Source organism: Pavona decussata, unplaced genomic scaffold, assembly GCF_977016875.1.
Source record: "Pavona decussata unplaced genomic scaffold, jaPavDecu1.1 SCAFFOLD_14, whole genome shotgun sequence".
Lineage (NCBI taxonomy): Eukaryota > Metazoa > Cnidaria > Anthozoa > Scleractinia > Agariciidae > Pavona > Pavona decussata.
In genome coordinates, this window is record NW_028145437.1 from 1,455,232 (window position 1) to 1,477,500 (window position 22,269).

The 22,269-nt window shown below is 39.4% G+C and overlaps 3 protein-coding genes and 1 pseudogene across 6 annotated transcripts; 3 read left to right on the forward strand and 1 right to left on the reverse strand.

The window, feature by feature from the left end:
* Positions 1-282: 282 nt before the first annotated feature.
* LOC146487663 (uncharacterized) lies at positions 283-7,078 on the reverse strand. Of its 4 annotated transcripts, XM_085130126.1 has the most exons (15): positions 6,824-7,078; positions 6,532-6,620; positions 6,225-6,317; positions 5,645-5,869; positions 5,350-5,436; positions 5,041-5,169; positions 4,871-4,924; positions 4,635-4,700; positions 4,468-4,536; positions 4,195-4,371; positions 2,480-4,097; positions 1,430-1,833; positions 1,084-1,337; positions 756-1,004; positions 284-612 (listed from the first exon to the last, which is right to left on the reverse strand). In XM_085130126.1, exons 4-15 carry the CDS (start codon positions 5,855-5,857, stop codon positions 360-362), a joined length of 3,573 nt encoding a protein of 1,190 aa, XP_084986252.1. In that variant the 5' UTR covers positions 5,858-5,869; positions 6,225-6,317; positions 6,532-6,620; positions 6,824-7,078; the 3' UTR covers positions 284-359. The 4 variants fall into 4 exon arrangements, with proteins under 4 accessions (XP_084986272.1, XP_084986252.1, XP_084986266.1 ...); XM_085130146.1 differs by lacking the exon at positions 4,871-4,924 and having other exon boundaries at positions 283-612; XM_085130140.1 differs by lacking the exon at positions 6,225-6,317.
* Positions 7,079-7,781: 703 nt separating this feature from the next.
* Positions 7,782-13,851, forward strand: LOC146487664 (triosephosphate isomerase-like). Its single transcript, XM_085130215.1, has 7 exons — positions 7,782-7,974; positions 9,320-9,443; positions 10,875-10,959; positions 11,080-11,212; positions 12,002-12,087; positions 12,616-12,703; positions 13,604-13,851. Exons 1-7 carry the CDS (start codon positions 7,866-7,868, stop codon positions 13,720-13,722), a joined length of 744 nt encoding a protein of 247 aa, XP_084986341.1. The 5' UTR covers positions 7,782-7,865; the 3' UTR covers positions 13,723-13,851.
* Positions 13,852-14,848: 997 nt separating this feature from the next.
* On the forward strand, positions 14,849-19,704 carry LOC146487665 (uncharacterized). The gene has a single exon (XM_085130156.1). It carries the CDS (start codon positions 15,942-15,944, stop codon positions 17,637-17,639), a length of 1,698 nt encoding a protein of 565 aa, XP_084986282.1. The 5' UTR covers positions 14,849-15,941; the 3' UTR covers positions 17,640-19,704.
* Positions 19,705-21,659: 1,955 nt separating this feature from the next.
* The window catches only part of LOC146487666 (uncharacterized), a 1,629-nt pseudogene continuing 1,019 nt past the window's right edge, over positions 21,660-22,269 (forward strand).

Genomic DNA, 22,269 nt, shown 5'->3' on the forward strand with positions numbered 1-22,269 from the left:
CTGCTTTCTGTTCGAGCCACTCTTTCAATGGTATTTGACCAGACGCATTAGGACAATACTTCTGGCCAAAATACTGTGAGTGACCAGTTTCCTTACTCTGGGGTTGATTACAAGTTTTACACGTATAAACCATCCGCTGCTTCTTTGGGGATGGGAGACCTTCAGCCTTAGCAGCAGCCCTAAGATCCTCTTCAAACTTCTTTTTTCTGCGTCGCCAAGCTGTTGTTTTCGAGACGCTCGCGCCTGTTGTGGTAGAAAATAAACCCTCGTGAAAAGAGTTAGGCATTGCGAGTGATGAAATATTCTACAAATTAAAGTTGTAATTGAGACTCATTTTTTTAAAAGAAAAGTTCGATTAGTCAACCTTTGAGAAACTTACTGCCACTGGAAGCATCCACTCCCGAAGTAGATTGCTCTGTTTGAATGGGGGGCAACGGAACAACCTCAGGTTCTTCCATGAGTTCCACGGCAACTCCATGGTCTGGCCTTGGTGGTGTTTTCTGCAGTTGTTCTGCTGGCAGCAACGGCACCGTGCTTGAAATGGGTGGATTTGGTACTGCCAGACCCTGCATCAGCATCTTCACCTCGTCGACCCTTGTTTTGTTTTTAAACCTGAAATGTGACAAAAAAAAACCGTCTGATCGTCAGTAAATCTATTAATTGGTGCAATAGATGACTCATTCAACATGATTCAAGTACTCTGTGACTCCTTCTACACTCACAGGCCCAAAGGCTGAAAGAAAGCAGCCACTTACCATTTTGACAAAGTTGTTTCATTGATACAATACAACTGAAGGGACGTCTCCTTGTGCAAGCGGCTGTTGGCAATGGTGTGTCTCAGCTCGTTGTATCGTCGTATCACGACCTTCCACTTGGACTGGTAAGGGTCTTGCGGTCCTGTGCCTCTTTTTTCAGTGCAGATGTCACAAAGCCTCACACAAATCGCCTCAACCACTCTGCTTTTAGAGGGCGATAGAGCCGGCTGCCCAGCAGTCACAAAAGACCTAATAAATATGAAACGAAAAAACAAATTTAGTGATTCTTCTGGAACATAGAAAGGAATTGTACAAGCAAAGAAATTACCTGGCCATTGATTCAATGCCGATATGAGCAGACCTGTTCTTTGACTGCTTAAATCTCCCCTTCCCCTTCTTGAAATGCGGCGTGAATGTCAATCCTCTCCGGTCATACTCGTGAAGGTCATCATGCAGACGCTTAATTTTGTCCACTTCAGCATTGGTGACATAAGGACCAAGGTCGACAAGGGCTTCTGCCAGTCTGGTGACCTTATCCCATCCTGGGAGTCCTGCCGAGTCCACCACCGTACTATTATCATCCTAAAATTAAAAAATTACTTCAATTAAATTCCTTGTTTTTATTGTGTTGTTTGTTTGCTTGATTTTTGCAAACACAGTTAAAATGCATTTACCTCTGTCCCACTGTCACTATCTGAAGATTCCTCAGGCAAGACCAACGTTAGATCATGGATAACCTGGGGCAGCTCCTCTGATGTCTCTTCCTCACTTTGAAAATCCTCAAAGGCATCGTCTATCTCCTGTTCTAAGTCTTTGTTCGTTGGAACATCTGACTGAGAACGGAGATATTCAATGCCAATGAGTTCGCCTGTGTAGACACCTGGTGGAACAAAATTCGGAAGGAACTCCTCATTTCGAAGAGACATGGATAGACTGTTGAGGCGGTGTTGCAATGACATGTCAAAACTATACAACGTGCTGTCCCTATCTTGAACTGCACCTGCTGCACGCTCAGCATTCCACCTAGTCACACCTTCAAGAAGATATGCCTGGAAGTTAACAGCATTTGCTGCAGTTCCTATACAAGAAAACAAAAAAAAAAACGGAAAAACAACGGTAAACAGAACATATTCAAGTGTTCCACATTCATCTACATCTGCATCTACATTTATTAAGTCGATGTTTTGCTACATCTTGGCATGTGACAGTTGAGTAAATGTATTTACATGCCCCGGAACTAGGTTGTAAGTGGCAGTGACAAAGAATGTAAATAATTTGCTATGGTATGTACACAAGTTAGTCATTATGGTGTTTATCGACTCTGTTGCTGTTGGGTTTATAGGGTTAGATCGAGCTGCACACCCATTCCCCTCTAATAGTCATGATTATAAATAGGAACTGACAGTGGAAAAGTGGCACGGCCAGCCCAACCAGGATTTGATCCATACCATCACGGTGTGCCACAACAAGTAAAACGAGCTGTTCATTCCACTGAACTCACAAGGAAACGAGTGGAAATGAAATTCTGATGGATAGTGGTAATGGCATTCCACAATAATGTTATTGTGGAATTGCATGCATTATATTACAGTAAAAATAGTCACCAAAGGAGCAAGGGAAAGAAAGGGATTACTGATTTTGAGATTATGATAAGTATAGACAGCAACAAAAACATGAGGCAAATTAAAACAAAATATAAAACTACACATAACCAGTGTACGCACCTGGAATAAATCTTGCCAAGTGCAGATGGAAACTTTCCAAAGAAGTTGAGCCTCTGGCACATCGCAACACTGGCAGCTTGACTCCACCCTTAACTAGATGTCCAGTTACGGTGTACAAGGGGATTCCAGGGGGATCTTGTATGCAGGACACATGACGCTTTTGTTCCGGCCACACAGCTGTCAGCATATCATCCCTGAATAGGGGAACCCCAAGGGCATCGGTTGCCATGGACATGGAGTCCATCAGTGATGAAATCATCCGTGATGTAGCCTCAGAACCCCTGGTTCTACGTCTGCAGTGGCGTGCCATCTCCTCTTTCGTCACAGCGGTCCTGACTGCCTCTTCGGATGGATTGGCTACCCCTGCCATCTTCAGCTCCCCTCTTTTAGCCCTGTACAGCAGTGTAAGATCTTCCGCATCCCACTCAAAAATACACCGAGCAAGGCGACCCATAAACACACCATAGAGTGGATGACTTTCACTGGTACACCCAGCACCAAGACGTCGCATAAAGTGAAAGATGTCAAGGCGCACAACCATACTAGCCCAACTACTAAATAAGGAATTAAACCTCGAAGGACCCTCCTGACAGCCACAGCAATCCCTGTCAGTATACAAAATTAGAGGAGGTTGAACACCAGCTTCAGCAAACCTCTTGACCAGCCCATCAGCCATCGGTTTTAGAGAAGATGTGCTCTCTGATGAAGTTACCACTGACATGACAATTTCACCCCTTTCATTACCCACATTAGTCACCCAATTTGCACTTGCAGCCTCAACACCTTGCAGCTTCTTTGTTATTTTTTTAGTTGAATCAATTTTTAACACTGTCCCATACACTGAGGTAGCAGCTGCTTTCAGGATGTCAAGGCGGTTGTAGACGTCTCGCACATAACAGGCAAGGAACCACTTTGCACTTGGGATGTTCTTCATTGCCTTCTCTCTTTGATACGTAACCACTGGTAAGTTGAAGTGTACACGAGACATCCTATGGCGCTTACATTTGCTAAGATAGGCAATGCACTTGCGCATCCACTCCTCACTGTGAAGCTCGTGGATCTTCTTTTGCAAAGAAGTGGAGCTATTGCCAAGTGAGCGAGCTCGTAACAAAGATATGACAGAGATATCACAGGCATACTTGTAAGTGAGAACAACTGGAAAAAGGGCACGGATATCATCAGAGAGCTGCTCAAGTAACCTACTATCCCACGCAATGAAAGTGCCTTTACAACTATTACAGAAATGATATTCTGCAGCCAAGTAATAGAAATCTTTTACATCAAGAACCATTCTCACTCTGGTGTATAGACCCTTAGACTGTAACGACCTCTCTGGATCTGTGCATCGTGGACACTTCAGATCCACCTTCCACATCCGTTTTGGCATCCACAGGAAAAGACGTCTTAGGAAATACTCATCTGGACAGGGTGTAGAACTGGAATTTGGGGATGGTTGTGGAGGAGGGTACCACCAGTTTTTCAGTTGGCTGGCAAGAGTTCCTTTGGTATTACAAAACAAAGTTTTACCAATCCAGCACTGATCCTTGTAATTCATATTTTTTTTCCACTCACCAGGCAAACGGAGGGAAAAATCTACTGGCTGTCTCACTTTTGAAGCCTGTCAAAAAAAAAAATAATAATAATATTTTAGGGGGTGAAGTATGTTCAAACAAAACACACTGCTATATTGGCTTATTTATTGCATGCAAGCTTACCTCAAGACTTTCCAAAGAGGGCTGATCTGATGGAATTACTGGTGTTACAGAGGTAGGTGTTTGGGTGGTCTGAATCTCTGTATTGGCAGACATCACAGATGTACTGGTCTGTGTCTCTGACAGGACAGAAGTACTTGGCAAGCCAGCAGTAGTACTGGATAGACCACTGATCTCCTCCTGCAAAAAATTAGCCAAAAACCATTAAAGCCTCACAACATAATTTGCATCTAACAAATGCATTCCTAATGAAATTTAAATCATATTCTGTCATACCTGCTCACAAGACATCAAGCCCTTTTCAATGACATCAAGGCAAGATGCCAATTCTTTATCATCTTCGCTCTGCACAGAAATGCATAAGGATATATCAGATGCCTATAAATTATTTTTTTTATATTATTTCAATTCAATGTTATTTATGAAAAGGAAAAGAAACCTACTATTGCATCTGGTCCAACAACTGAATATCTTGACATCAAATCAACTGACTGGGCTGAGGGGAGATCCTGAAGAAACAAACAAAAATGATTAACAATAATTTGAGCTTATGCAAAAATGGAAACAGCTGATAAGAACAAAAAATTAGGCTAAATTATAGGTTTGATTACCAGCTGCTGTTCAGGAGTGGCAGAAATCGAACCTAGCTAAGTTACTGATAAGATTGACAAGCCCTTACAACATCTCCTGAGGGTTGTGCTGTCTGTTCTGGAATTATTAGGGGAGCAGCACTCTGTGAAAATAACAATAGCATTTTTGGAATAAGTTTGAATTTTGTCAACGTGAGACAGCCACCAAAGTTTTGTTTGCTCCCAAATAAAAAATAATGTTTACAACATTGTAACTTACACAGGTAGCTGTACTCTCTTGATTAGTAGCTTTGTAACTCTCAGGGAGTCCCTTAAAGTGCTTCCAACGACGTCCTGTAGGCATATATGTAGCAAGCAGGGAGGAACTGCCTGTAGTATTAGATGTTTCCTAAAATAAACAATGTGGTTCTAATAGTTTTTATTTAATTTCAAGTCAGAAAGAGGAACTGAATTTCCTTTAATATTTATTACTGACTATTGATGATCTTTATCAAGACTGCTCTCCTATGCAAACCATTAAAGTACTAGCAAATGCTGTGGATCCTCATTCACACATAACAATAATTACCTTTGGAGGCAGACCAGAAGACGAAGCTGGACTACCCAGTAATGGCAATGTTACAGCAGATGAAGTAGCCACAGATGTTCTGGTTTGCTACGAAGATTAAATAATAAAATGTGATTTAGTCTTTTCTATGCACACTTCATTACATAAATTATTATTTTACTAGTTACTACTTACTTACTACTACTTGTTTGAGGACATAAATGTTTATCAAGATACCACTCCATTAAAAGGATAGAGGCAGTGTATCATAACAGGATCTCTATTCAGCTTATCAAAGCAGAGATTCAACACTTACATGACCAGGATGAAAACCACAATTACAACTGGTCCTGTTACCAAAGACATCTGTACATGCCTTCTTCACTGGGCATGCATCAATTAACGCTCTTTTCTTTGCCCATTGGGAATTTGGGGGAGGTGCATTTCCACGACCAAACTGAAACTCCCCATTAGCATATAAACGCAGTCTCCTCAGCCATTCAGTAGTTTGCAGACCTTCCTTCGGCATGGTGACTGATCACTGCCAAATAAAACAGTATCTTAAGTACTCTGGCCTGGCTGAAAATACAGTTAAAAATTATTTAAGCTTCTATAATTTAGTATTTCGATTATAACACAGTCCTTTTAGGACAAGCATATAAAATTGAACATTGCAATCATTGAGAAATAATAAGTACTTTCATTTAAAGAAAAAGCAATAGCCATTTACAATTTACAATTTACATTCACACTTTCCGTTCAGCTTGTAATAAATAAATAGCTCGTGTTAAGATATCACAGCTCTGTTATAAACTGTACTCTAGACAATGAAAGTTCTATCTAAGCGTTAATTTATTTGTAGATGGACATGAAAAAGTCTGAACGAATTCACTTACCTATGAATCGAATTTACACACAGAAAAAATATTCAGACACAAGAGCTAACAGGTCTCGTCTGAAGAACACCACGTATAGTTGACGGCGATTTCCTGTAGAAAGAAAATCATTTATTTAATAACTCAACGTTTGAAATAAGTTCAGCCGTATCATAAACTTAACCTTAAAAAAAGCGGTTTGTTTACACAGCGAACGCGAACGCGATCACCGTCCCCACGACAAGAACAAAACAAAAATTCTCTTCGATCACTTTCCCTCATTGAAGCCGCCATACGAAAGCTGATATTTTAATCTAAGTTCACTTACCTTTGAATTTACACACAGAAAAAATATTCAGACACAAGAGCTAACAGGTCTCGTCTGACGAAACACCACGTACAGTTGATGCCGATTTCCTGTAGAAAGAAAATCATTTATTTAATAACTCAACGTTTGAAATAAGTTCAGCCGTATCATAAACTTAACCTTAAAAAAAGCGGTTTGTTTACACAGCGAACGCGAACGCGATCGACAAGAACAAAACAAAAATTCTCTTCGATCACTTTCCCTCATTGAAGCGGCCATACGAAAGCTGATATTTTAATCTAAGTTCACTTACCTTTGAATTTACACACAGAAAAAATATTCAGACACAAGAGCTAACAGGTCTCGTCTGACGAAACACCACGTACAGTTGATGCCGATTTCCTGTAGAAAGAAAATCATTATTATTTAATAACTCAAAGTTTGAAATCAGTTCAGCCGCGGTTTGTTTACACAGCGAACGCGAACACCATCACCATCCCCACAAAAAAAAAAACAGAACAAAAATTCTCTTCGATCACTTTCCCTCATTGAAGTCGCCATACCATATAGAGCAGCAAGTCTATATTTATAGTTCCACTTCATAGTTTTGGCCTCCATGATCATAAATACAAAGACGCGTTTGAGGACGCTTGAGTGCTTCGATTGTCCGACAACAAAAGAGTGTTTTTTAATATGTACCTACATTAAATTAAGGTTCAATCTGAATGAATGCGAGATTAAAATACTGGTCTTCCAAATAAAACATGGTCTTTCAGTCTTTAAAGGAACAATATAGGCTAAATATTACTCACTTGACGACGCCTCGCGTCCTTTGATCACTCACGACGCCATCTTGGAATTACGTCACATCAAAAACCCAAAATCCCAAAATCCCAAAGTCCCAATATCCCAGAGAACAACGGGGGGAAAATAGCGCAAGGATGACACGCAAATTCGTGAAGCGTTCCAAATTTTTTTTCATTTTCACGGCCAACTTATAGTTGTCTTACCTTTCCCTGTCGATTTTTTAAATAACTTCATTGCCTGAAGCAAGATTGAGTCACATCTTTAAAAGGAAACCTTTCATCGAGTAATATTGAATCCTCGTTTTTCAGATAAAACACTTACCTGGACGTTTTCTCATTTGTCCCAACCATTCCCAATTCCCATCTAACTTCCATTCAGACGAATGCAATTCGAATGGAGTGCAATGCAACCGAGAAGGCAATGGGAATGAGTCGCCATTTCGAATATCGAAAAGGCCCTGGGGACGAGACTGAGCCTTTGCCGAAACTCCCGAAACCCTGAAACCCTCGTAGAGTTTTCCAAGTGGTCTTTGGCTGTCACATTCAGAAATGGAGAGAAAATTCTTTGTGGGTGGCAACTGGAAGATGAACGGCAGTAAAGCAAGCATAGATGGAATTTTAAAGACCTTGGCCGAAGGAAATCTGAGCTCGAACACAGGTTTGTGCATAAAATTGTCACAGATGGACTGGCTTTCAAACAATTTGCCAACTCACTGCTTTGTTGTCCCGTTCAGAAATGATAATTATGGAAACGGCACCAGTAGATTTGCCTTATCATGATGAATGCGATCTTGAAAAAGTTAGTTCAGCAGATTATTCTATCTTTTCAGACTGTATTGAGTCTGCTCAACATGACTTGCATGTGATAAACTTAATTTATTGGTTCATAATCTCAAAAACCAAAATAAAATGATAATTGTTTATTCACGTTGTTGTTTTGTAAAAACCAAGGACGTAAAATGAATATAACAGTTTGATTAATTTTTACAGAAACTTTGCTGGGTGCTTGTCTGACTAAGAGTGATGATCTAAGCAGTTCCCTTGCCACACCCCCTCCCCCCCTCCCTACGAATTTCATTTTTTGCAGTCAATATTGGGGAGAGGGGGGGAAGGGGTGTCATGAAGGCAAGTTAGGAGTACCATGCGGATTGTGGGACCTTAAGAGGGTCCAAACCTGGAAAACCAAGGATCATTCTTAAATATGAGACTTTTTCACCCTTGACCAATCTGCATTCATGCCAACCTACCATGTATAAATCCAAGCTAACATAGCTCTTGGGATCATCAAGATACTCAAACTTCATCACCAAGCTTCACCACCCTTCACTCTCATTCCTAATGCTTCCTTGGTGCTTCCAGGCCTCTTAGTTTGTATTTTGCATTTATAGAAAACCAGGAAAATAAGCCCTGAGTCTCTGTAGACTAGATGTAGTCTCAGTCTCTTATTTTTCTCAGGGACAGTATAGTGAGTGAAGCATGTGAGTGTGCATAAACATGCAAGTGCATGAGCATTGCTTCCTTTGAGAATATATAATGTGCCTGGCAAGAGAAAAATGAGAGACCACAGACAGAGCCAGAGAGTTTGACCTTTCATGACCAACTGATTTTCGAGTATCAAGTCATATCATCTCTCAAGCCAATCAAGCCCATGGAATAGGGTTCCCCTCTCTTGGACTACTCTTGAACTGGATGTAATTTTAGCTCTGAGATATTTTGAACATTCATCTTACTAACTGGTACCTGGGCAAGTGCTTGAGTATTTTTTTTCTTTTTTTTGCCAATATTGTTTTTTTAAGTCAGTTATTTAAATTTTTTTGTCAAATTTCATAATTTGATAACCGCTTGGTTTGAGTACGAAGGTATGCCTTGATTGATGTTTTTTAGCATGAACAGGACCTGGTGTTTGGGAAGAAGGCACCATACTCTCATGACAAATTTCCACTATTACATACATGCCATTGCTGCATGACGTGCTCTGAACTTTTGTTGTTTCTGTTACACAGAAGTTGTAGTTTCGCCGCCATCTATCTATTTGGATTATGTCTGTGCAGCAGTCAAACCAGGTATTGGTGTGTCAGCTCAGAATTGCTATAAGGTAGCGAAAGGAGCATTCACTGGAGAAATCAGGTACAGATGATACCAAAATACAGGGCCCGGTTGTCCAAAAGCCAGTTAATACTAATCCCTGATCAAAAGTTAACCAAGGTTTTCATCTCACTCATTAGAAATGTTCTTTATAGAGCTGATTTTAAATTATAGGCAAAGAGAAGTCTTAGTCAAAACTGATGGGTAAAAGTCTTTTGGTGGTTAGTAATTTAACTTGAATCAAATTTCATGTTAACCCAGGATTAGCTTGACCGGGCTTTGAACAACTGGGTCCGGAATGCCAACCTTCTGTGAAATAATACATGTATGTTGTGCTAAAAGGTAAATGATTGGCAGTGTAAGTGATGTTAGTGGAACAATGATGTAGTTGTGAGAAAGCCTCTTTTAAGAGAAGCTTTGTTTAGTGGTTAGGGTACTGGACTTGAACATAATTTATTGTAATGTTGTATTATCTACTTAGCTTCTTATTCAAGTTATTTTTGTTTTTTTGTGATTTCTAATTAAATTAGGTGTATACGTTGTGGTTCAAAATCTTTTTTGGTTTAAAAATTCTCAAACCAGTCATTGTTAATTAAAATCACTCTATTTTACAAGATCATTATTTTAAGACACCTTTATTTCCAACAAAGTGACATGTCATCTACCTCTCCATCATCATTCAACATTGATTTTAAAATGTAAAATTTTTTAACTTCTATTTCTTGATTATGATTGCAAATTGTCACTGAAAAACCCCTATGGGAAGTGTCAATAAAGTATTGTATTGTATTGTAATGTCTTTAGGTTCGTCAATATAACAATCGTTATCTCCTAGAGGATAGTCCACTTCTTCTACTTTCTTGTGCAAAATGTCTATCGCCTTTCTATCTTCCCATTTTACAGTCACCTCAATGAGACTGCTCAGAGATGGCTTGTATCTAATAGATTTGACCTCACCTCTTATGTCATGGCTGAGCTCCACAAGTTGTTAGCTGTTCATTGTGTATATTAAGTGACATTGCTGTTACCCTTCTCAGTTTTAACCCTTTAAAACAATGTGGCATTTTCAATCAACTGTAGGGTAATATAAACCCCTAAACTCATCTCTTGGTGAGTTAATCACTCAGAATTGAGCATTCAAAAAGGTACAAAGAAAGAGCTGATGGAAAATCAAACTCTTATAGAGTTTTGCTGTACTCTTTAATGCCCCAGTAATGCTCAGCATCAGGCCCTGATTGTTCAAAGAGCAGATATCTCTATCCAGCGGACAAAATGTACTCCAACCAATGCATTTTATCCTCTGGATAGAGATATCAGCTCGATGAATTACACATTAGCAAACCTAATGATCATAATGGGAATGAAGGAAAATTTTGATATTGATAATTATATGAAGGTTTAATTACAGGCACTAAACCTGAATTAGGACTGTACTATAGTGTAATGCATTAATGATTTTGTTGTGCTCTTTAGTCCTGCTATGATTAAAGATGTTGGCTGTGAATGGGTGATATTGGGGCACTCTGAGAGAAGGAATATTTTCAAAGAGACTGATGAGGTGAGAAAATGTTGACACACAAGGCAGTACTACTGAGTTTTCAGTGACATATTCCTTGAGCTCTTAAGTAAGTTCCTGTTCTAAGTATTTCATTATTTTGTTTGTTATGTTCATGTTTAGCTTGTTGGTGAGAAGGTGGCCCATGCATTGTCTGAAGGTTTGAACGTGATAGCTTGTATTGGAGAACTGCTATCTGAGAGAGAGGCAGGCAAGACTACTGAAGTAGTGTCACGACAGATTAAAGCAATCGCTGGTATGTTCTGGAATTCACTCTGTAAGGGGACTCTCAATAATGTGATAAGAGTGCCTGTGATTCATTTTAGAAGGCTTGAAATTTGTGCTTGGTACTGACCAGTGAGGGTGTTGCTATCTAAAATGACCAGTGTTAGAGTTTATTATCCCACAGCTTTTGGGGAAAGGAAAGGAGCTATGTTTCAGAAAATAATGATGATCACTTGGCTGGGCTACCTCTGTTTCACAATGAAATATTTTTACAAGTGGTTTTTCTTGACCTTTTGATGAGGACCGTATCACATTTACTGGTATGTGAGGGTATTCTCTCTCCTTTGTGGAGTCAAATAAGTGGGTCTTGTTACACACAAACCCGTTACAAAACAAAGTATAAAATCAAGGCTGTTGCCTAACAGGAGCCCGGTAGCCTGGGGTGCCCAAGAAAATGCTCTGGGAGCCTTAGTGTTTGGCAGTAGCACCTAACAATTCACATGTTGGGCTCCTTGTGGGCTCCTTGAAATTTTTCTTAGGTATACCTTTGTTTTGATGGCAAGAAGTGACCCATTAAAGCTGATAATTTTAGATGGTATGACTTTGCTGTATGGGACATGTTGACCGCAAGCTTACAATACAAATTGTTTTGTGTAAATCAAACTTACGATTTCTTTGTGTACACAAGTGCAAAGGTTGGACCATCTAACTTGACCTTTAGACAAACATAGGTGTTCTAAAACATGTGTTGGCAACTTTGTTCAAACAATGTCAGTAAATTGTCAGGTAAGACTTATTTTTTCCATGTTTTCACTGACAGATAATGTCTCAGACTGGAGTAGAGTAGTGATTGCCTATGAACCAGTTTGGGCCATTGGCACAGGAGTCACTGCAACACCCCAGCAGGTATGAGAAAGTTAACGGTAGCAAATTTACTGAATCAAGTATGATTCACAACTAAATTTCTTTACTGTAGGACTTGTACCAGTAAATAACCTTGCTTTGATTTTTCTTACTGACAAAATATGAATATTGCTGGTACTGTATTTATGTCATATATTTATTCATTTTCTTTATTTCATCCTTTTGCCAAAAGGTCAAATTGGCAAACTGCAACTTCAAACGCCAGTTTCACTAACTTTTGTACAAAAGAAAACTTACACGTAGTGCTCTCTCCCTCTTTTATCGTTGTTTTTTCCTTCTTTCTTCATTTTTAATAATCTTGGTATTTCATAAAGCTTCAACTCCCACTCCGCATTATTTTGACTCTGTTTTTGTTTGTCTTCCCAAGATTGTTCCAAGTTTTTTCCACAATCTGCCATTTTCTTTTCGGTTGACCTCCTCCATGCCCTTTCTGTGCACCCTGAAGACTTTACCTCAGACTGTTTCTGTTGCTCCTTTCCTTTGCTATTTAATGTTCACTGTTGATTGTAGGCTCAAGAGGTGCATCATATGCTAAGAGGTTGGCTTAAAGATAACGTGTCAGAAGCTGTCTCTAATTCAACCAGAATTATCTATGGAGGTAAGTCAAGCAAGTATTGGTAAGGTATCATAAGGTAAGACTTTATTTTCAGAGGGCAACACATAACTGTAACTTAAATTACCTTGCAAACTTGTGGCCCTCTGAAAAGCAAAAATACAAATTAAATCAAATCAAAACGTTTACAACAAAACATTTCTAGCAATCAAGAACTGATGATAAAAGTAGAAATTGTTTGAAATAGTCGATAAAAATGGAAATAACGATAATAGAAAGCTATCTGTTTACAAATTTGATTCCATGTGGGTAATTGTGGTAAATTTGGTAAATTTGGTATTGCCTTGTTTCGTTATTATGCTGTCCTTAGCCCCCACCAAGCAGGCAAATATTTTGGAAAGTATGGAGTATAGATTGTCGCTGTTACTGTTGAACTTGTCATAAGCAACTGCATGCCCAAATGGTGCGAAACATGCTCACCAAGGAAAGGTGGCCACTTAACTGCTAAAGCCTCAACAATGATCAACATCTAATGTCTCCTTACAATATCACTACTTGATTAAACATGCAGATTATGAGAAATATTATAAGGAATTGATCACCAAATATAAAATTCTTGATCTGTCAACTAGTGATGTGAGACATTTATGTGGAACAATGAGCTGGAGTTGATGTTCCCTGACGCATGTTCTCTCAGTAGAGGTTGGGAGGTTCAACTGTATTGTGACCTTAAAATTGGAAAGATTTTGGGGTCACCCATGAATAAGGAATGGCATGTGGTCTGAAAAAGGGTGAGAGATTCGAATTTGAACTACAGATAAGGCTCCTTTCCCTCTCCACCCCTCAGCTCCCCAAGGAGGGGGAGCACATTGTGTGGGTTTGCTGTCCCACTTATTTTTGCTGTATTCAATGCAATAAACCACCTTTGTTTGTATTTTGTAACAGGTTCTGTGAATGCTAAAAACTGCCAAGAGTTGGCCAAGGAAGGTGATGTAGATGGTTTTCTCGTAGGCGGTGCATCACTGAAGCCCGAGTTTGTTCAGATTATTAATGCGAGGTTGTGATGTGGCTTATTAGTTTAGTAAGTTTTACTTTAAGGTGTAATCTCTAGAAATATATGAGAATGTAGTGGTAGGAAAAAAGCTTGTAGGCTCACTGTTTTAAGAATTAAAAGTAGCACAACACTGTTGCAAGTTTTGTGGTTTTTTTAGTACCTTTTTCTATGCGTTAGCCCAAACTTGAGTCTCCTAATGTGATTTCTAAATTTTCAGTCTGTGGATTACCCTGGCTCGATGTTTTTTTGTATTTTCTTCTCAAACAGCCGAAATTGAGCCGCGAAGCGGCAGGGGAAGAAAATATCTAGAACCAGAATATCTGGGGATGAAATCATTACACGGTGTGACTATTCAAATACAAGCCTTCTAGCGGTGTTTCCTTTGGTGCGGCACAGTTTAGTTTGTTTTTCATGTGCGTAAGATCATGTCATTTTATCATATTCTTTTCGTACACTGAAGGAGATTAGCAGTACTATTTTGAAAAGGTTGGATCACTTTAGCACTATGCTGGTGTTGCACGACGTTTGAAACGACTCAATCGATCGTATCTTCATTTTGTTTCTTCAACTGTTACGTACCACATACAAATTGGTCTAGTTTTGACTGTTTTAGAATGATATGCCACGATGTTTTAGAACGTGTTAATTCCTTTTGAACTCAGTGGTGTAACCATACAATCCAGAAATAAATATTACTTCTCCAATAAATCTTGATTTACTGACAGCAACGCTGAGAACGTTATGTGAAGACTGGAGGTTACCTTAATTATTACTGATTTAAATATTCTTAAAAATTTTTGAATTTGTTCAAGACTAAAATTTTGCCAATTTTGCAATCTTGTGTTAAAATGTTCACAGTTAGGTCTATTTTTTCCGTTAATAATCGTAGTTTGGTAAAAAATTACAAATACAACCTTGCCAGATTTTTTGCTGTTTTGGAATAATCCCTATTGAACTCATTACTGTAACCATAAAATCCACTAAATCTTGATTTACTGACAACAACGCTGAAAACGTGATCTGGACAGAGGCTGGAGGTTACCCCGTTAATTATTACTGATTTAAACATTCTTAAAATTTTAAAATTTTAAAATTTTGTTCAAAAATTGACGATTATTTTTGAACATATTTATTCATTTCCATTTACTTATGTAGCTATTTATTGTTGCACATAGTTGAAAGTTATCATACATGATGTTGCTAATGGCGACTAATCGGCCCTCGGAAGTATGATACAGCTACTCATAAGAGGCATGATAAACCCCTGAACTTTGTAGCCATGGTTGCCCTTTTCTAAGATGATTTCGTTGTGTTTGGGTTTTTCTGTGAACTTTGCCGCATGCTATATTTATCTGTCGTCTTCAAGGGTACTCTACAAATGGTACTTTCGACAACAAACTGTTTTCGTGTGATCACAGACTTTGTAATCGTTGTGGAAGCACAGCACTTAAAAGCATGCGTCAGTACAATCGGCCTTCAATCCCGTCAGGAGGTTTGAGCAATGATATCACATTGCTCTTTGCTGTTACAGAAAAGTCTCTCTTTATCAGAAAACCTTTAATTTGATTCAGGTCTCCCACCGTCTGATACTCTCTCGTACTTTCTGCTCTAATCACGATTTATTCCTAACCGTTTTGTTTTTCGTAACGTAAGTACTGAGTCCAAACAATTGTTGTTTTAGAATTAACTATCAATGAACATTTCATGAGCAAAAGACCCTCGTATTGTTTCTAACTTTAATTACGGGCAAAGATGTGTGCCAGAACAAAAAATGCTGAACCCTTCGGACACTACATTCCTGCAACTACGAGATTATATATTATAATACATTAAAAAAGAAAACAGTCTTTGCACGATTCGCTACTTCATATCCTGTAGAAATAATGTCAAAATGTATTAATCAGTTTTAAAGCCTTTCCTGATGTTACATGCAGATTTCCGTTTCCTAATATATCGGCTGTACCATTTTTAAACTTTTGAGTGAGAGGTTTGCATGTGACTTCGCTGCAACGCTCGTTTCAGTAGTACTTGAGATAAATTTACGAAACGTCGCTTGGTGTAAACTAATTGTACCTTTCAATCAAGTCTGTTTGGTGTGCATAATTTATTTATGAAATTCAAATCAGATCTTTTGTTATTCCATGCCGCGTGGCCAAACATAAACAAAAAACACAACACACGAAGTTCAAGAACTGCGGTAAAGCTTGCGCGGCGGTTTCGAAAGATCTTATGGCGTCGCCAGTTAGTAACTTCGATCATATTTTCAGCAAAGAGTCGAACTGTCCAATCTGCTTGGAAGAATACGTTGAGCCAAAGGTTTTGCCGTGCCTACACAACATTTGTAAGAAATGTCTTAAGGGGATGTTGCATCACCATACAGTAAGCTTTCACTGTCCTATTTGTCGAGCTGTTTGTCCTATTCCAGAGCGAGGAGTTGAAGGTTTTCCTACAAATGATTATTTGGCTCGATTGATCCGAGAATCCCCGGCCAAGAAAGTTATTCAAGAGATAAAGAAAGCGCTGAAAGAATGCGGAGAAAAGTTAGTCACTGTGCAAAGAATTTACGACGAAGCGGGCATCGACGTTGAACGGCAAGGAGAGACAATCAAGAAGAAAATTCACGAAGACTTTGAAAATCTCGTAGAGGTTTTGCGAAAACAAGAAGAAGCTTTGTGTTGTGAAGTGGACAATTTGGTTGGGAGAGAAAGGAAGAATCATCCTGCGTGTTTTCTTGCATTGCAAACAGAGACATTGTTAACTCACATCGAAGGGAGGTTAAAACTACGAGACTATCTTGATATCGCAAACGATAGAGAGCATCTTATGAACAGAATAAGAGATGCGAATATTGCGTGTACTAAACTGAGTCATTTGCATTCCGCGGAAACTGAAAAACCGAAAGCTTTGTTTGAGTTTGTGGCCAACAAAGAAGTACTTCAGTCCGTCAGTGGAAACATGTTTGGTTCAGTGACTTTGAAAGGCGAATCATCTACTTCAAACACGCTCATCCAGTCGCCAGTTTCGGACGACTTGCAAAGCCTTGAAGTTCTTAAACCTGGAACAAAGTTTCATTCTTTAGGCGTTCCGCAGCCTTTGAAGCGCAGGTTTCAGCCTTTCGCGGTGGCTATGAATGATGAGGGAAGTATAGCGGTTAGCGATCAAGGAAATCACACAGTGTTGCTTTACAGCAAAGCAGGAGAGTTTGGAGCTCGGATTGGAGGACGAGGCTCGAACCAAGGCAGTCTTGAATCACCTACCGGCGTGACGTTCTTAACAAGACACCTGATCGCTGTTGCGGATGGCTGTCTTTTCGGCAATCCTGCCCGGATTCAAGCGTTTGATAGCTCTGGGCGATTCACGCGATGTCTCGTCAAATTAACATCGAATTCATATTGGTTCACGCGGCTTTCAACCATTAATAACGAGCAGTTGGTTGTCACGTGTACACCCGTAATGCCCGGATACGAGCCATGTATTAAGGTTTTCAATACAAGCGGAGACGAGCTGCTGTGTTTTGGAACTGGCTTGTCCGGCAAACTTTTGCATCCCGTAAAAGCTGTCATGCACAACAATGAGTACTTCGTATCAGATGTGGATAAAAAAAACAACCGCTGCATGGTGAGCGTGTTTGACCAACAAGGCAAATATTTGCGAGCTTTTGGCGAATGCATGCTAAAGAAGGACCCTAACGAGCATGCGTTCTACCCTCTTGTGATAGCATTGGACAAGACTGACTTGAGAGTGTTGGCTTACAGTGGGCTTTACAAACTAGTGCGGTGCTATTTGCCAAACGGTGCACTGGAATCTTATTACAGCACTGTGGCTGGAATCACAGATATGGCCGTCACTGGGGATGGAAGAGTGTTTGTGGTGTGTGATGGACATCTAGAGTTTCCTCACAGTGTGCAAGTCATCTTTCACTACTAGCCATCACTATTCACATCAGTACTTTATGTATTCTTGGCGTCTGTTGAGTTGTCAAGAAACCCAGAGCTCTGTGTTTAAGCTATGAATCCTGGCGTCTATTGGTTTAAGGCAGTTGTGATCTGACCGGACGTAACATTTCTCATGCTACGATCGCCAAGTTTTATTATTTTTACAACAAATTTTAACCTTACTTTTGTTCATTTTTCACCTAATCTAGTTCAGTCACTTTCCTTATTTTTTATGAGTGTAAACCTGCGGAGTTCGCCTGAGAAAAAAGGGCAAGCATTTCTCTCTCTAACTTACGATGCCCGAGGTAGTAATGTGATGGAATAACAGCACGAACAATGTCAAGTTACCAAAGATTTTCAAAGAATTTCTTGCAAGCGGGACTTAGGGTGAATTCTGAGGGCCCCGTCCACATTAACCGGCGTTTGTGTTTGAAAACCCATACATTTTACGTCCATACCAAAACGACCGAAAACGCGTGCGTTCCACGTACGTATTCGAAAACGTTCTCCAGTATGTCGGACCTCGAAAACGCACTTACGAAAACGGAGCGTTCCGTTCGACTCTGGCAACATTCAAATAACAAACATCACTTTTGCGCCAGTTTGTCGCATGCGCGGATGTCTGTTGTTAAGTTTCCTCGTAACATATCAGCGTTCCGAGTGTTTGACTGTAGACGGACAAAACCCTGCGAAAACGATGGTGTGAACACGACGCTTTTGCTTGTCGATATCTTAACCTAGTTTTAATATAGTATGGGAAAGCTATTGCTCTAAGAACAAGTGTGAACACCAACAATGTATTGACGCTTTTTATGCCTGTCTACACTTGTAAAATAAATCATAACGCTTACAATAGTTAGTAAAGGGTACTAACTATGCGCTTAAACGGCTAAAATTAAGCACAAAGCACCAGTTTGTGTACATTAGTACTGGTTCACACTGGTGAAGTAAGCACAAGGAAGAGAAGACGATTGCTTTGTTTTTTCTTGTATTTGTGCATATTTAACAAAGGCCCTCGAAAGAACTGATTTTCTGATAATCTTTCTCTTGTAAGAAATTGTAAATACATCGCCACTTTGACTATTTTTATGTAATTGTGGTAAGCGTGTTTCAACAATATTGCGGTGGACGCGTTTGCTCTCCAAAGATGTGAAGAGTTTTAATTTTATAAAAGGGAGTAAGCATAGAGAATATAATCTTAGTTTTTGTTTTCTTAAGCTATACTTTGCTGATCCATTGTGTAACCGATACTTCATTGTAGTACTAACCTCTTTAATTTGGCGCAGCCGTGTTTTCTTATCTTCTCATATTAAAATGAAAAAATGACCTTCCGCAAGTTTGTACGTCACTGCCGCGACATTTGTACAGTGTAATGAATTATTCATAAAAGTGTGGACGTTAACACAACAGGATGCACGCTATTTAATAGTACAAGACACCACATGTCTGATCAACCCTATAAACAAAATTTATTCGCTTTAAAATTTAACACGGGCCATTTAAAAATATTCTGTTGGTCTGACAAGTCTCCATGAATAGTTGATTCTGATATATGGTGCCACCTTATGATGTTAAAGGGGAACTATCACGCGAATTTGATGTCATTTCAAAACCCAAAAATGTTTGTATGTCAACAGAAACAACGAAATAATTGTCTAGTTTTATTATAAATTATGACTCTATTGTAATAAAATTGTCGATTAGTAACTCTAGTTAGAAACAGAGTAGGTCGAAATGGATTGAAACTTGAAAAATGTAAGGCTACTGTTTTTCAAGTTTTGGCATTTTTGTTTGTTTTTTGTTTTTGTTACTTCCCCTTTAAAGGTGGTTGGTGGAAGGTACAGAAAGAGATCACCATCTATTTTGTGGCTGAGTGCTGTCTGAGTCAAACAGTCTGGACCATTTCCGCAGATTTAAGTACATTTTTTTAGTTTCATATGTTTTCAATTTCCAAATGTTTGCATTTTATTATTACGATTTTTTTTTTCAATTCTCTGTCACGATTAGAGTGTAACGCTAGAACACATCAAACTCAAATAAAGTTACTAACTCGCTTACTTGACTTCCTTCTTACTGACGCACGCACTTATATTGAGCGTGGAAAGCTGTATCAGGAAACGAAGACCCATAGCAATACTCAAATAACTAAGGCCATTGAGCAAGTTGTCCAAGTCCCCCACCCTCCCGAATGCTAGTACAAATACATGAATAAAGCAAATATTAGTAAGGCTGGTTGAACATAAGAAAGTGTCCTTGGCAAGTATTTTGACAGGGTGAGCAAGTTTTTTTGTTGAGCGAATAGGTATTTTGAACAAAGAGGGTTGTCAAGTCAGTCTGTCCTACACAGAATGCAAACTTGTCAAAGAAAACATTCTAGTGCAAACCTCGCTCGAAAGTATTTTACAACGGCTTTCAAGTTTAAATTGGAAAAATCTCTCCCTTGGGGAGCCTTGCAATTGCAATCAACAGTATCTTGATATGGGCGACAATAGGTGGTTAGATTCATTACTATGTCAAGTCTGTGGAAATTCTGTGGAACCGGCTTGCAGTGTAGTTCATATAGGACTTGACAAACAAACAAGGACACGAAAAGGGCACGTACATGGTGATGAGGCTTGTGGCTCACAACGGGTCCCAGCACTTCTAATTTGATAGATCATTCTTACCACTCCTTATCAGCTGACACTACAGTAGACCTTTTGCCAAAATGACTCCCTTTTTTTTATATTCTTTTGTTTCATTTAAGTTAGCCCTTCTTGCCTCCTTCAAGGTGAAATGCATATATTTTTCACTTTTGGGATTAAGAACGAGTTAAGATTGGGCTAATTTGAATACGAACAAAATCTTCAACAGAACTGGAACTCATAGCTTGTTTATTCGGTTCGCACATGCACTTCAGCATCTTATGGTAACGCATTCTGGTAAGCCTTTCAACTAACTAAAAACTAGTTTTACAGTAGAGCAAATAGCTGAAAACGTTATTAAAAATCTAGCCTTAAAAAGGATATTGCGCTTGGACAGTACAATTATTACTATCTCCTGGATGTTTACCGAAAGGTCGTTAGAACGGGAAATCTAAGAACCTGTGTTTAAACAGCTTTCGTTCATAACGCAATAACGATCGGAACTTTTGCTCTACACTAACGAGTTGTGCTCGATATAATATTCCAAAACACCTTAGGAGCACGGCTGAATAAACATTGTGACACATTGGATGCTTGTCATTTGCCTGTCTGGTTGTGAAGAAATATTTAGGTCTCTTATCCAAACTTTCATAGATTCAGAAGATTCATGTCTACAAAAACTTAGATAGCTTTGAACATTGAAGCTTGAAGTAAGTGGAAAGTAAGCTGGGGTTAGTTGAGAATAAGATGGCATAAACAGACTGAGAGCTGCTGAATAAACCTCTATTGAAGACATTCCTCGTACCTGTCCTATAAGCGAAGTTGCTGTTGTACGTCAATACTTACAAAATTACACTCACAAAATTGGCAATCTTGTTCCCAGGGTCCCCTCTTCACGTCCCAGGGAGCGAGAAGAGGAGAGACCCTGGGAACAAGGTTGGATGCTGTCCATGCACGACTCACGCGCGCTAGCCGTCTGAATACATGAACCAATTGTGATTAGTTGAGAGATACTGATGTCAAGGAACACGCAGCCTAAGCTCGGTTTCGCACACGCTCTTTTTCGATTTTCATACAACAACAACATGAAGATTTGATCAAGCAAATTAAAAAAATTCTGTCATATACACTGAAAATAAGAAAAATATGGGGGCCTATACACCTGGAAATAGGAGGAGGGGCGCTGATAACCGGAAAATAACTTTTGATTACATGTAGGTGGAGGTTATTAGTAAAACGAGTAACGGCGTAACGGGGATTATTATTATTATTATTATTATTATTATTATTATTATTATTATTATTATTATTATTATTATTATTATTACTATTATCTAGACTGTTTATTTGTGGGGGAGGTGAAATACTTTCAAGGAGACCCGCTAGCGATGCCATGGTACGCACTTAATACATCCATAATGGTACAGAATTTGAGGGATCATTGCCCAGTGGTTAAACATGAGTGGCTTGCAGACGACTCAGCTGGAGGAGGGAGTATAATGCAGTTATACAACTGGTACAGGCAATCGAGTAAGGAAGGTCAAAAGTTTGGTTACCTTGTCAATGGGACAAAGAGCTGGCTTATTGTGAAGTCTAGGGAAATCGCGGAGGAAGCAAAGAGGGTGTTTGGAGAGGAAGTCAACATAACGATTGAAGATCAGCACCATCTGGGAGCAGTTATTGCGTCGCAGGAATACAAAGATCAGTATTTTGAGGAGAAGGTTCGTGCATGGAAAGAGGAAATCGAACGTCTCTCTGAAATAGCGAAGAGCCAGCCCCATGCGCCGTATATTGCTTTCACAAAAGGCTTCAATTCGAAGTTCACCTACTTCATGCGCACGATTGAACCGTTTGAAGTTTATGTCGACCCAATCCAAGAAGTGATTGAAGATTTACTACTCCCAACTTTGTTTGATCAATCAGAGCCTCTCCCTAACGAGGTGCGAGGACTTGCTACCTTAGCAACGGGTCAAGGGGGTCTAGGCATTCCTGATCTGA

Coding starts and splice junctions, on each gene's coding strand:
- LOC146487664 (XM_085130215.1), top strand. CDS start 7,866: ATGGAGAGAAAATTCTTTGTGGGTGGCAACTGGAAGATGAACGGCAGT. Junction 10,960..11,079: donor TTTTCAAAGAGACTGATGAG/GTGAGAAAATGT, acceptor GTTCATGTTTAG/CTTGTTGGTGAGAAGGTGGC. Junction 12,704..13,603: donor AACCAGAATTATCTATGGAG/GTAAGTCAAGCA, acceptor ATTTTGTAACAG/GTTCTGTGAATGCTAAAAAC.
- LOC146487665 (XM_085130156.1), top strand. CDS start 15,942: ATGGCGTCGCCAGTTAGTAACTTCGATCATATTTTCAGCAAAGAGTCG.
- LOC146487663 (XM_085130140.1), bottom strand. CDS start 5,857: ATGCCGAAGGAAGGTCTGCAAACTACTGAATGGCTGAGGAGACTGCGT. Junction 4,098..4,194: donor CCTCTTTGGAAAGTCTTGAG/GTAAGCTTGCAT, acceptor TTTTTTTGACAG/GCTTCAAAAGTGAGACAGCC. Junction 613..755: donor GAAACAACTTTGTCAAAATG/GTAAGTGGCTGC, acceptor GTCACATTTCAG/GTTTAAAAACAAAACAAGGG.